Source organism: Macaca thibetana, chromosome 3 (assembly GCF_024542745.1).
Source record: "Macaca thibetana thibetana isolate TM-01 chromosome 3, ASM2454274v1, whole genome shotgun sequence".
Taxonomy (NCBI): Eukaryota; Metazoa; Chordata; class Mammalia; order Primates; family Cercopithecidae; genus Macaca; species Macaca thibetana.
Window position 1 is genome coordinate 136,901,856 of NC_065580.1, and position 12,219 is coordinate 136,914,074.

The 12,219-nt window shown below is 51.5% G+C and overlaps 3 protein-coding genes across 3 annotated transcripts in view; 1 reads left to right on the top strand and 2 right to left on the bottom strand.

Moving 5' to 3' along the window:
• The window catches only part of LIMK1 (LIM domain kinase 1), a 36,782-nt gene extending 34,139 nt beyond the window's left edge, over positions 1-2,643 (bottom strand). Inside the window, exons 1-2 of the mRNA XM_050783708.1 lie at positions 2,402-2,643; positions 602-698 (exon numbers count right to left, since the gene is read on the bottom strand). Coding sequence (XP_050639665.1) covers positions 602-698; positions 2,402-2,456 — 152 coding nt within the window. The 5' untranslated portion in view covers positions 2,457-2,643. The remainder of the gene's footprint in view (positions 1-601; positions 699-2,401) is intronic.
• Positions 1-12,219, top strand: part of ABHD11 (abhydrolase domain containing 11) — a 997,569-nt gene that overhangs the window by 632,440 nt on the left and 352,910 nt on the right. The window lies entirely within an intron of this gene.
• Positions 1-12,219, bottom strand: part of LOC126950333 (eukaryotic translation initiation factor 4H) — a 170,520-nt gene that overhangs the window by 107,788 nt on the left and 50,513 nt on the right. The window lies entirely within an intron of this gene.

The window sequence follows — 12,219 nt, forward strand, 5'->3', positions numbered from 1 at the left end:
GAGATGGCACCACTGCACTCCAGCCTGGGCAACAGAGCAAGACCGTTTCGAAAAAAGAAAAATACATAAAATAAAATAAGGCCAGGAGCAGTGGTTTATGAGGCCAGGAGCGGTGGTTTATGCCTGTAATCCCAGTATTTTGGGAGGCCGAGGTGGGAAGATCACTTGAGGTCAGAAGTTTGAGACCAGCCTGGCCAACATGGCAAAACCCCATCTCTACTAAAAATACAAAAATTAGCTGGGCATGGTGGTGTACACCTGTAATCCCAGCTATTCCAGAGGCTGACAGGAGAACTGCTTGAGCCCAGGAGGCAGAGGTTGCAGTGAGCCAAGATTGTGCCACTGCACTCCAGCCTGGGTGACAGAGCGAGACTCCGCTTCAAAAAGAAAAAAAAAATAGATAAATAAAATGACAACAGGAAGGCCTACAGGGATCTTCTGGTCAAAACACCTCATGTCATAAATGGTAAACTGAGGCCACGAAGTCACAACGGGGGATAGCACCAGGAGGCATATCCCAGCCTCCTCCATTCCTTGACCAGCCTGTCCTCTCTGGCAGGCCTTGCTTAGGGCAACACAGGCCCTGGGCACCCCACCCTACCTGAAGCAGTCTGCGTGCCAGTCCGCGTTCAGGGCCTGGAGGTACTGGCCATCATAGATCCTCTGGCCGCAGCTTGCACACACGGGCAACTCGCTTCCTGCAGGGGTGGGAGGGGAGTTGGGAAGCGTTCTCAGGAGGTGTGCTCTGGTGCAGGCCCAGGCTGCCCTGCCCACCCCACATGTACCTACACCTGCACCAATCTTCACACCTCACACACTGCCGTGCAGCGCCCAGGCAGGGCAGTCACTGTGCCAAACAGGAGAAGAAAGGGTGCTGGCCTAAGTCTTGCTGAGATACTGACTAGGTTGCCAAACCTCTCTGGCCCTGTTTCCCTACGTATCAGCCTAGGAGGAGGATCAGGTCCACCCTCCCGCTATAGCACTGGGTCTGGCAAGGTAAATGGGGAGAAAGGAAGCAGTGGCTTTAGGGATAAGGCAGTGGGGGACATTCCTATCACAGCCTCCTTTCCTCCCTCGCCTGCCCAGGAAGAAGTACTAAGAGGGCCCTTCAAAGGCAGGCACTGGACAGGGCTGGATTAGTGCATCCTGGGCTAAAGCCACCTGGGAGGTCAAGGGCAGGAAGCCTGGCGGTGCCAGCCCTAACAGACCCTTGGCAATGAATTCCCTGGCTTGGCGAAGGAAAGGGGCTGCAGAGCTGGGTACTTCCAGACACCTGTCCCAGGGAGGCCTGGCACCTCCTCTAGCCAGCCACAGGCATGCTTAGTCATCCCTGGGGCCTGGCACCCTTGGAGCTGGTGGGCCCTGGAAAATGCCCCGGGTCTGCTCCTCCCCACTGTACAGAAGAGGAGACTGAGCCCCAGAGATGGCATGGCTTGCCCAGTCACATAGCTAGATCCCAAGGCCACAACGGCCTGCCCCTCCGTGAAGATGCAGGGACCTTAGGTAGGTAGGGGCTACAGGAAGGTGGGGCCCTACCCCAATCAGGTTTTCATGGGCCTGGGAAGGGTTGGTGGCAGGGGGAGGTGCCGAGTCAGGCCCTGCCTTGGGGCCAGGTGGATCTATGTGACAGGTCAGCGAAGGAGAACCAAGGAGGGTCCCCCAGACCCTGTCCTAGGCTGGGGAAGTCTTGGGGGAGTCCTTGAACCCTAACTGCAGTACAATACTGCGCCTTGGGCCCCAGTGAGAGAGAAGGGGCTAAAGAGGTTAGGATGAGTCATGCTCCCAGCCAAGACTGACGGCAGGCACCGGGTTTGGGGCACGGGGAGGGAGAGTGGATGAGGTACACGGCCTTCAGGTTCCTGGACGCCTTAATCCGCTCTACCCATCTGGCCTCCAATCACCGACACTGGGGGGGCAACTACCCGGTTTCCAAATGTACAGAAGGGGAAACTGAGGCCCAGGGAGTCGGCGCCTGGCTCAAGGTCACAGAGCCGGGCAGGCGCCGGGCGGCCACTGGGACCCAGGGCTGCGGCTTCCCCGGCCCTCTTTCTTCCGAGACTGGATAAAGGGTGGCCCCAGGGCGAGGCCCGGGTGGTGGACAGAGCACGCGGATGGAGGCCGGCGCGGGGCTGGCAGTGCCTGGGAGTCCTTCGCGAGGGGGAGCAGGGGGAGGAAAAGGGTCCAGGGGTCCCCAGACCCGCGGGAGGGCAGCTCGCCGGGGGCCGGGGAGGGGGATCCCGGGCGGGAGGGGGACAGGGAGGGGCCTGCGGGCTTCGGAAGGACGAGCTCATCCCGGAGGAGGCAGGGGCGCGGCCTTCTGGCAGCCCCGGCCCCCTCCCATGCCCCGGGCTGCCCCGGGCACCCCCCCAGGCCCTCGCCCCACACCCCGCGGCCCGCGCACCTTCCTCTCCCATACGTTCTTCCCTCCAGGTGCAACAAAGTAGCGTCAACCTCATGCACTCGACGGGGGGCGGGGCCCGGCGGGGCTGGGGCTGGGGGCGGCCGGGCCCGCAAGCTCGCCCACCGCCGCCGGCCCGGGGAGGCGGGGGCGGAGGGCGCGGGCCGGGCCGGGCCGGGCCGGGGGCGCCTCTCGGACACCGGCGGGGGAACCGGCTTGGTGCCGCGGCGGCTAGGGGAGCGAGCAAAGGGGCGGACCGAGGCGGGGCCTACGAGCTGCGGCACGGGGGCGGGGCGCGGGCGGCCGGCGGCGGGAACAGCCCTGCGCGGCCCCGCCCCTAACGGAAAACCCGCCCCCACACCCAAGGCCACGCCTCTAGAGGCCACGCCCCGCGGCGGCCCCGCCAGGGGGCGCAGCGAGCCTGCGCGCCCCGCCCCTCCCCGCCCCTGTCCGCTCTCATTCATTCATCTTTCTCCGAGCGACAGCTCTCGACTGGGAGCTGCGAGGCCCAGCTGCCTCGGAGGGCCGCGCGCTCTGCTGGGGCAGCCAAGGAGGATGTGGGAGCCTAGAGAAGGGGCCTCCGTTTCCCCGCGGGAGGCCCCCACGGACCCAAACCAGCTGCAGCCAGGAACCCGGACCAGAGCCGGAGGAGGCCCTGTGCCCCGCCAGGACACTGGTGGTCGCCTTGGGGAGGGGAGGGAGACGGGCCGGGTTTTGTCCCTCTCTCTCAGGCCTGCACTGAGGCCAGGCTGGGCCCGGGGAAGGTGATGGTCCGCGTCTCAGGCCTCGCGAATGAGCAGCCCCGGAGAAAGGAGCGAGCCCCTGCCAGGCGGTGACAGGTGTACTCTTCTCAGTGCTGGTTCCTTGGAGCTGGGGCTGCCCTGCCCAGGGTCCTGGAGGGGGCACGGGTTTGGGCTGAATCAAGCGACCAAAGGAATTGGGTGGTCCAGTCCAGCACTGATGGTGGAACACCCTGCCTAGAAGTGGACAATTCTAGAATGCTGGACATGGGCAGGAGCAACCCTGTCCCCACTAGGTCCACCTCCCACGTCATCCCACTGCCCAGGAAGCAGTGACTGGAGCGGAGCCACGTGCCCACGTGAACCCAGTGAACAAGAGGCAGCGCTAGCCCAACTCCAACTCTAGCCATCATGTTTGTGGGGACAAGTCTAGGCAGGTCTGCAAAGTGGGGGCACTCACCCCTGGGTGCAAAACAATTACGTGGGGAGGGAAGAAAATAATAGATTTTTTTTTTTTTTTTTGACACAGTCTTGCTCCATTGCCTAGGCTGGAGTGCAGTGGCGCGATCTGGGCTGACCGCAGCCTCCACCCCCCAGGTTCAAACAATTTTCCCACCTCAGCCTCCCGAGTAGCTGAGATTACAGGCGTGCACCACCATGCCCGGCTAATTTTTGTATTTTTGGTAGAGATGGGGTTTCACCATGTTGGCCAGGCTGGTCCCAAACTCCTGACCTCAGGTGATCCACCCTCCTTGGCTTCCCAAAGTGCTGGGATTACAGGTGTGAGCCACCATGCCTGGCCGGAATTTTAAATTTCTCATTAGAAAGAAGGCTGGGCACAGTGGCTCACACCTACAATCCCAGCACTTTGGGAGGCCAAGGTGGGAGGATCACTTGAGGCCAGGAATTGGAGATCAGCTTAGGCAACAAAGTGAAACCCTGTCTCTTCTAACTTTTTTTTTTAAATTAGCCAAGCATGGTGGCTCATGCCTGTAGTTCCAGCTACTTGGGAGGCTGAGGTGGGAGGATGCTTGACCTCAGGAGGTTGAGGCTGCAGTGAGCTATGATTGCACCGCTGCACCCTAGCCTGGGTGACAAGAGTGAGACCCTGTCAAAAAAGATGGGGAGGGAAAAGGAAGCGAAAGAAAGAGAGGCAAATGAGAGGCTTGTAACTTGGCTGTAGGGCGTATACCAGGCAAGACCCTGGCTGGAAACAGAAAGTGCCACTTACTGGGGCTAACTGGAGAGAGTTTGATAAAGGGGATGTTTACCATGCACGGCACGGGGGAGGGGGGATGAAAGGAGATCAGTAAGGACTGGCACAGTTGGAGGGGTGGCAGCAGTTACCAGCCCAGGGTGAGGGGGCGTAGAGGGGGTCCCTGGAGGAGAGGCCTGCCTGAGAGGAGCTGTGTTAAGAGGGGTCCCCAGTTTTGGGGCACTCATGGGGAAGAGGACCCAGAAGGGCTATTCTGATCTGACTCCCGTGTCCTTCTTATTCTTCCATTGCCTCCCGTTAACCAATCCTGTCTGGATGCAGCAGGCAGGGCCGAGTTGCTGCTGTGCCCACAGTGCAGGGTGGAGAAGTGCACAGTGGCCTGGAGGGGCTGTGAGCCTGAGCCAGCTTGGATGAGTGATGTTATCCGGTTTTGACTAAATTAACTCTCACAGAATGGACTCATAGCTGAAAACAATTCTTGCAAGGAAAGCACAGATTGGGCCTGGCGCGGCAGCTCATGCCTGTAATCCCAGCACTTTGAGAGGCCGAGGCTGGTGGATCACAAGATCGGGAGATTGAGACTATCCTGGCCAACACGGTGAAACCCCGTCTCTACTAAAAATACAAAAATTAGCTGGGCATGGTGGTGCGTGCCTATAATCCCAGCTACTCGGGAAGCTGAGGCAGGAAAATCGCTTGAACCAGGGAGTCGGAGGTTGCAGTGAGCCAAGATCACACCACTGCACTCCAGCCTGGTAACAGAGCAAGACTCCATCTCAAAAAAAAAAAAAAAGAAAGCACAGATTGAAGATGATGCAAACTGGGTGCAGTGGCTGACACCTGTAATCCCAGCGCTTTGGGAGGCTGAACTGGGAGGATCGCTTGAGGTCAGGAGTTCAAGACCAGCCTGGGCAACATAGTGAGACCCCCCCCACATCTCTACGGAAAAATTTTTTTTTCTGGGTGTGGTGGTGTGCACCTGTAGTCACAGCTACTCAGGAGGCTGAGGCGGGAGGATCACTTGAGTCCAGGATTTGGAGGCTCTAGTGAGCTCTGATCGTGCCACTGTACAGCCTGTCTCAAACAAACAAACAACCAACAAGAAAAAAAGAAGATGCTGACGCATCCAGATGAGCTAAAAGATGGAGCTGTCACTTCCACACCCTGTAGGAGCTCCTTGTCAGCCACAGTTCCAGGTGAAACATCAGATCTGACATATTCAGTCATATTGCTCATGCAAGATATTTTTTTGCTGAAAGCAAAAAGGATTTTGCTTTTTATTTTTATTTATTTATTTATTTTGAGACAGAGTTTTGCTCTTCTTGCCCAGGCTGGAATGCAGTGGCACGATCCCAGCTCACTACAACCTCCGCCTCCTGGGTTCAAGCAATTCTCCTGCCTCAGCCTCCCAAGTAGCTGGGATTACAGGCATGCACCACCATGCCTGGCTAATTTTTTGTATTTTTAGTAGAGATGGGGTTTCGCCAGGTTGGCCAGACTGGTCTCGAACTTCTGATCTCAGGTGATCCACCCGCCTTGGCCTCCCAAAGTACTGGGATTATAGGTATGAGCCACCTCGCCTGGCTGCAGAAAGGATTTTTGTACTTTTTTTTTGTTTCAAAAGAGAGAGGGTCTCACTCTGTCATGCAGGGCGGCATGCAGTGGCACTATCGTAGCTCACTGCAGCCTCGAACTCCTGAGCTCAAGTGATCCTCCCACCTCAGCCTTCTGGGTAGGTGTGACCACAGGCACATAGTACCACGTCTGGCTAATTTTTATCTTTTGTAGAGATGGGGGGTCTTACCATGTTGCCCAGGCTAGTCTCGAACTCCTGTGCTCAATTTGTGTTCCCAAAGTGCTGGGATTATAGGCGTGAGCCACAGAGCCCAGCCTGATAAAAGTTTTTTGTTTTGTTTTTGTTTTTTTGAGATGGAGTCTCGCTCTGTTGCACGGACTGGAGTGCAATGGCGCTATCTTGGCCCACTGCAACCTTCGCCTCCCGGGTTCAAGTGATTCTCCTGCCTCAGCCTCCCGAGTAGGTGGGATTACAGGCACGCACCACCACGCCTGGCTAATTTTTGTATTTTTAGTAGAGACAGGGTTTCACCATGTTGGCCGGGCTGGTCTTAAACTCTTGACCTCAAGTGATTGTGCCACCTCAGCCTCTTAAAGTGCTGGGATTACAGGCATGAGCCACCGTGCCCGGCCAATAAAAGTTTTTTTATATGAGGAATTGAGCACCCCATGGGGAATGGCTCACTCACTCCAGAAGTTGGAATTGTCCAGTTTCAAATTTGTGCCTGACTGGATATAAGCCAGTGACAAGCAGGAGGCTCCTTGGGGACACTGCCATAACGTGAGCCCAAGGCTGTTGCTGAAGGCAGGGCCAGAGCCAAAGCTGTCCTCGCATGCAAAGCGGGCTGGCATCATGGGGTCCCTGCTATCAGACTCTGCCTGCTGACTTCTCACCCACTCTGGGTGACCTCACTCAGACGCATGGCTTGGTGACTCCTCCGACCTCTCCTCGAACTGCAGACACAAGAACCCGAATGTGTATTTGGGATCTCCATTTGGATGGCAAACGGGACCTCATACTTAGCATGTCCAGGTCAGAGCTCATCATTTGTGCCCGGATGGTTCCTCCCCAGGTGTTTCTTATGTCAGTAAATGACAGCATTGTCATCCAGTAATTTAGGCTAAACTCATGGGCTTTTTTTTTTCTTTTTGAGACAAGATCTCCCTCTATCCCTCAGGCTGGTGGGCAGTGGCACGATCAAAGCTCACTGCAGCCTTGACCTTCCAGGCTCAAGCGATCCTCCCATCTCAGCTTCCCTAGCTACTGGAACTACAGGTGTACAGTATGGCATGACTGCTCCCATTTCCTGACTCCCTGCCTCTGATCCACTGGCAAATCCTATCAGCTCTATATGTAAAATACATCCAGAATTCTAGCACTTCTCCCTCCTTCTTGGCCTAGTTGGGTATTTAGAGCAACAGCCTCCCAAGTCATGTCCCTACGCCCTGTCATCCTGCAGAGCCTCTGAACATGTGTGACATTCCTTTGCTTTCTAACCTTAAGGTCCTTGCTTCTGTGCTTATGGAACCTAGCCTCTGGCTACTACTTTGCCCTTATTTTTATTCTCCTTGGTCATTTTTGTTAAAATCATGATGGTCAGTCATGGTAGCTCACACCTGTAATCACAGCCATTTGAGAAGCCAAGGCAGGAGGATTGCTTAAGGCCAGAAATTCAAAACCAGCCTGGGCAACATAGTGAGACCTCATCTCTAAAAAAAAAAAAAAAAAAATTAGCCAGGTATGGTGGCATGTGACCATAGTCCTAGCTACTCGGGAGGCTGAGGCGGGAGGATTGCTTGAGCCCAGGATTTCCAGGGCAGTGAGCTAGGATTACACTATTATACTCCAGCTTGGGCAACAGAAGGAGACCCTTTCTCTAATTATTTTTTTATTAAAAAAAATTTTTTTTGAGTCTCACTCTGTCGCCCAGGCTGGAGTGCAATGGTGCCATCTCAGTTCACTGCAACTTCTGCCTCCCGGGTTCAAGCAATCCTCCTGCCTCAGTCTCCTGAGTAGCTGGGATTACAGGCACCTGCCATCATCCCTGGCTAATTTTTTTTTTTTTGGTATTTTTGCAGAGACGGGATTTCACCATGTTGGCCAGGCTGGTCTGGTCTTGAACTCCTGATCTCAGGTGACCCACCTACCTCGGCCTCCCAAAGTTCTGGATTACAGGCGTGAGTCACCGCGCCCGGCCCCTTTCTCTAATTAAAAAAAAAGAAAAATCGTGGTGCACCTCTCTGCTGTTCTAACTTCCCAAGGATGTGGTTGTTACAGGGCTTTTGACTTGAGGCCAGGTCGCCTAACCATCCTGTTAGGATGGTGACATTCCTTGTCACTATCTCCTCCCTGACTTTTTATCTTCATAGCACTGATTTACCTGGTATTAGAGTTATTACTTATTCACTATACTATATCAGTTTTCCCTGGCTGCTACGACAAATTACCAAAAACTTGGTGGCTAAAAACAACAGACATTTGTTTTCTCACTGTTCTGGAGGCCAGAAGTCTGAAATCAGATTGTTGGAAATTAGTCCAGAAATCAATCTGCTCTGTCTTCTTTCAGGCATTTTGTATTTTGGGTCTTACATTTAGTTCTTTAACCTGAGTTAATTTTTGTATATGGTGTAAGATAAGGATCGAACCTTTTTTTTTTTTTTTTTTTTGAGACAGGGTCTTGCTCTATTGCCCAGGCTGGAGTGTAGTGGCGTGATCTCGGCTCACCATAACCTCCGCCTCCCAGGTTCAAGCAATTCTCCTGCCTCAGCCTCCCAAGTAGCTGGGCTTACAGGCACACGCCACCAGGCCCGGCTAATTTTTGTATTTTTAGTAGAGACGGGATTTCACCATGTTGGCCAGGCTGGTCTCAAACTCGTGACCTCAGGTGATCCACCTGCCTCAGCCTCCTAAAGTGCTGGGATTATAGGTGTGATCCACTGCATCTGGCCCCTGAATTTTATTCTGAGACAGGGGTCTCACTCTGTCACCTAGGCTGGAGTGCAGTGGCATGATCTTGGTTCACTGCAACCTCCACCTCCCTGGTTCAAGCAATTCTCCTGCCTCAGCCTCCCAAGTAGCTGGGACTACAGGCACCCACCACCAAGCCCAGCTAATTTTTGTATTTTTAGTAGAGACGGGGTTTCACTATATTGGCCAGGCTGGTTTCGAATTTCTGATCTTGTGATTCGTCTGCCTCAGTCTCCCAAAGTGCTGGGATTACAGGCATGAGCCACCGTGCCCAGCCACTTTATTCTTTTGTATTCAGTTTTCCCAACACAATTTGGCTTTTTTGTTTTTCTTTTTGTTTTTTTAAAGAGAGATGGGATCTCACTATGTTGCTCAGGATAGTCTCAAACTCCTGGGCTCAATCAATCCTCTTGCCTTGGCCTCCCAGAAGTGTGAGGATTACAGGCATGCGCCACCGTGTCCGGCCACCAACATCGCTTGTTGAAGAGACTTTTCTTTCCCCATTGAATGGTCTTAGCATCTTGTCAAATATCATTTAATCATATACACCAGGGTTTATTAATATTTATGGGCCATTATGAATGTTCTGTTCTGTTGGCCTGTTTGTCTGTAATGCCAGTATCACACTGTTTGGGTTACTGTAACTCTGTAATACGTTTTGGAATCACAAAATGTGAGTCCTCCAGTTTTGTTCTTCTTTCTCAAAATTGTTTTGGCTATTTGGGGTCCCTTGAGATTTCACATGAATTTTAAGATGAAATTTTCTATTTCTGCAAAAAATGCCTTTGGGACTTTGATAGCAATTTTGTTGAAACTATGGTTTCATCACCTGTGTTGCCCAGGCTTGAGCACTACAGACATTTGAACAATTAAGTCTAACTATCCATGAACATGGATGTCTTTATATTTTCCTGTGTCTTCTTTAATTTCTTTCAGCAATATTTTGCAGTTTTCAACGTACAAATCTTTCACTTCCTTGGTTAGGTTTATTTCTAATATTTTATTCTTTTTGATGCTATTATAAATGGAATTGTTTTCTTAATTTCCTTTTTAGATTGTTCATTGTGAGGATGTGGAAACACAACTAATTTTGTGTGCATGTTCGATCTTTAGGGGTTTTCACATATACGAGCATGTAATTTGTAAACAGAGATAATTTTACTTCTTTCTTTTCAATTTGGATGTCTTTAATTTCTTTTTCTTTTTCTCCTGGTTGTTCTGACTAGGACTTCCAATACTATGCTGAATAGAAGTGATAGGAGTAGGCATCCTTGTCTTATTCCTAATCTTAGAGGAAAGGCTTTAAGTCCTTTTTATTTTTTATTTATTTATTTTTTTGAGACAGGGTGTCACTCTGTTATCTGGGCTGGAGTACAGTGGCATGATCACGGCTCACTGCAGCCTTAACCTCCCAGGCTCAAGCAATCCTCTTGCCTCAGCCTCCTGAACGGCTGGGACTACAGGCATGTGCCACCATGCCCGGCTAATTTTTGTATTTTTTGTAGAGACAGGGCTTTGCCATGTTGCCCAGGCTGGTCTTGAACTTCTGGGCTCAAGGCATCTGCCCGCCTCAGTCTCCCAAAGTGCTGGAATTACAGGTGTGAGCCACCACTCCAAGCCCAGTCTTTCACCATTAAGTATGATGTTAGCTGTGGGCTTTCACCTATAGCCTTTATTAGGTTTAAGTGGTTTGCTTCTATTCCTAGTTTGTTGAATGTTTTTATCATGAAACGGTGTTGGATCTTGCTGCCTTTTCTGCAGCAATTGAGAAGATCATGTGATTTTCTTTCGTTCTGTTTACATGATATATTTCACTGAGTGATATTCACATGTTGAAACATCCTTACATTTCAGGAAAAATTCCACTTGGTTATGGTGTATAATCCTTTTAATCTGCTATTGAATTTGGTTTGCTTGTATTTTATTGAGGATTTTTGCATCAATGTTCATAAAGGATGTTGGCCTGTAGTTTGCTTTTCTTGTGTCTTTGGTATTAGAATAATGCTGGCCTCTTAGAATGAGATTGGAAGTGCTCCCTCTTCTTCAATTTTCTGGAAGAGTTTCAGGAGGATTGGTGTTAATTTTTTAAATGTTTGTTAGAATTCTCCAGTGAAGCCATCTGGTCCTGCGCTTTTCTCTGTTGGGAGACTTTTTATTACTGATTTAATCTCCTTACTCATTATTGGTCTATGCTGATTTTCTATTTCTTCGTGATTCAGTCTTGGCAAGCTGTGGCTTTCTAGGAATTTATCCATTTTATCTAGATTTTTCAATTTTTTTTTTTTTTCTAGAGATGGAGTCTTGCTCTGTCACCCAGATTGGAGTGCAGTGGCACAATCATAGCTCCTTGCAGCCTTGACTTCCTGGGCTTAAGTGATCCTCCTGCTTTGGCCTCCCAAAGTGTTGAGATTATAGGCGTGAGCCACTGCGCCCAGCCCCAGCTTCTCATAAAAACACGTATGTAGCATTTAGGGTCCAGCAGGGTAATCTCCCTATATCTCAAGATCCTGAACTTAATCACAACTACAAAGATCCTTTTTCCATGAGGTAACTCTTAGGGGCTGAAGTGTGTCTCCTCAAAATTTATATGTTGAAGCACTTACTCCAATACCACAGAGTATGACTGTATTTGGAGATAGGGTCTTTAAAAAATTTTTTTTTTTTTTTTTGAGACAGAGTCTTGCTCTGTTGCCCAGGCTGGAGTGCAGGGGTGCAATCTCAGCTCACTGCAACCTCTGCCTCCTGGGTTCAAGCGATTCACCTGCCTCAGGCCCTGGAGTAGCTGGGATTACAAGCATGCACCACCACACCCAGCTATTTTTTTTTTTTTTTTTTTGTATATTTAGTAGAGATGGGGTTTTGCCATGTTAGCCAGGCTGGTCTTGAACTCCTGACCTCAAGTGATCTGCCTGCCTTGGCCTCCCAAAGTGCTGGGATTACAAGTAAGAGCCACCATGTCCGGCCTATGTTATTCTTAAAGCAGTTCCCCTCTTAGAGTTTACTGTCTGGTGTAGAGAGGCAGAAAAAGAAGTATAATATATTTTGTACATGGTGACAGGTGCTCTGGAGTCAAAGAAGGCAGACACAGACTGGGTGTGGTGGCTCATGCCTGTAATCCCAGCACTTTGGGGGGCCAAGGCGGGCGGATCACCTGAGGTCAGGAGTTCAAGACAAGCCTGGCCAACATGGTCAAACCCTGTCTCTATAAAAATACAAAAAATATTTGCCAGGCATGATGGTGGGTGCCTGTAGTCCCAGCTACTCAGGAGGCTGAGGCGGCAGACTTGCTTGAACTCGGGAGGTAGAGGTAGCAGTGAGGTGA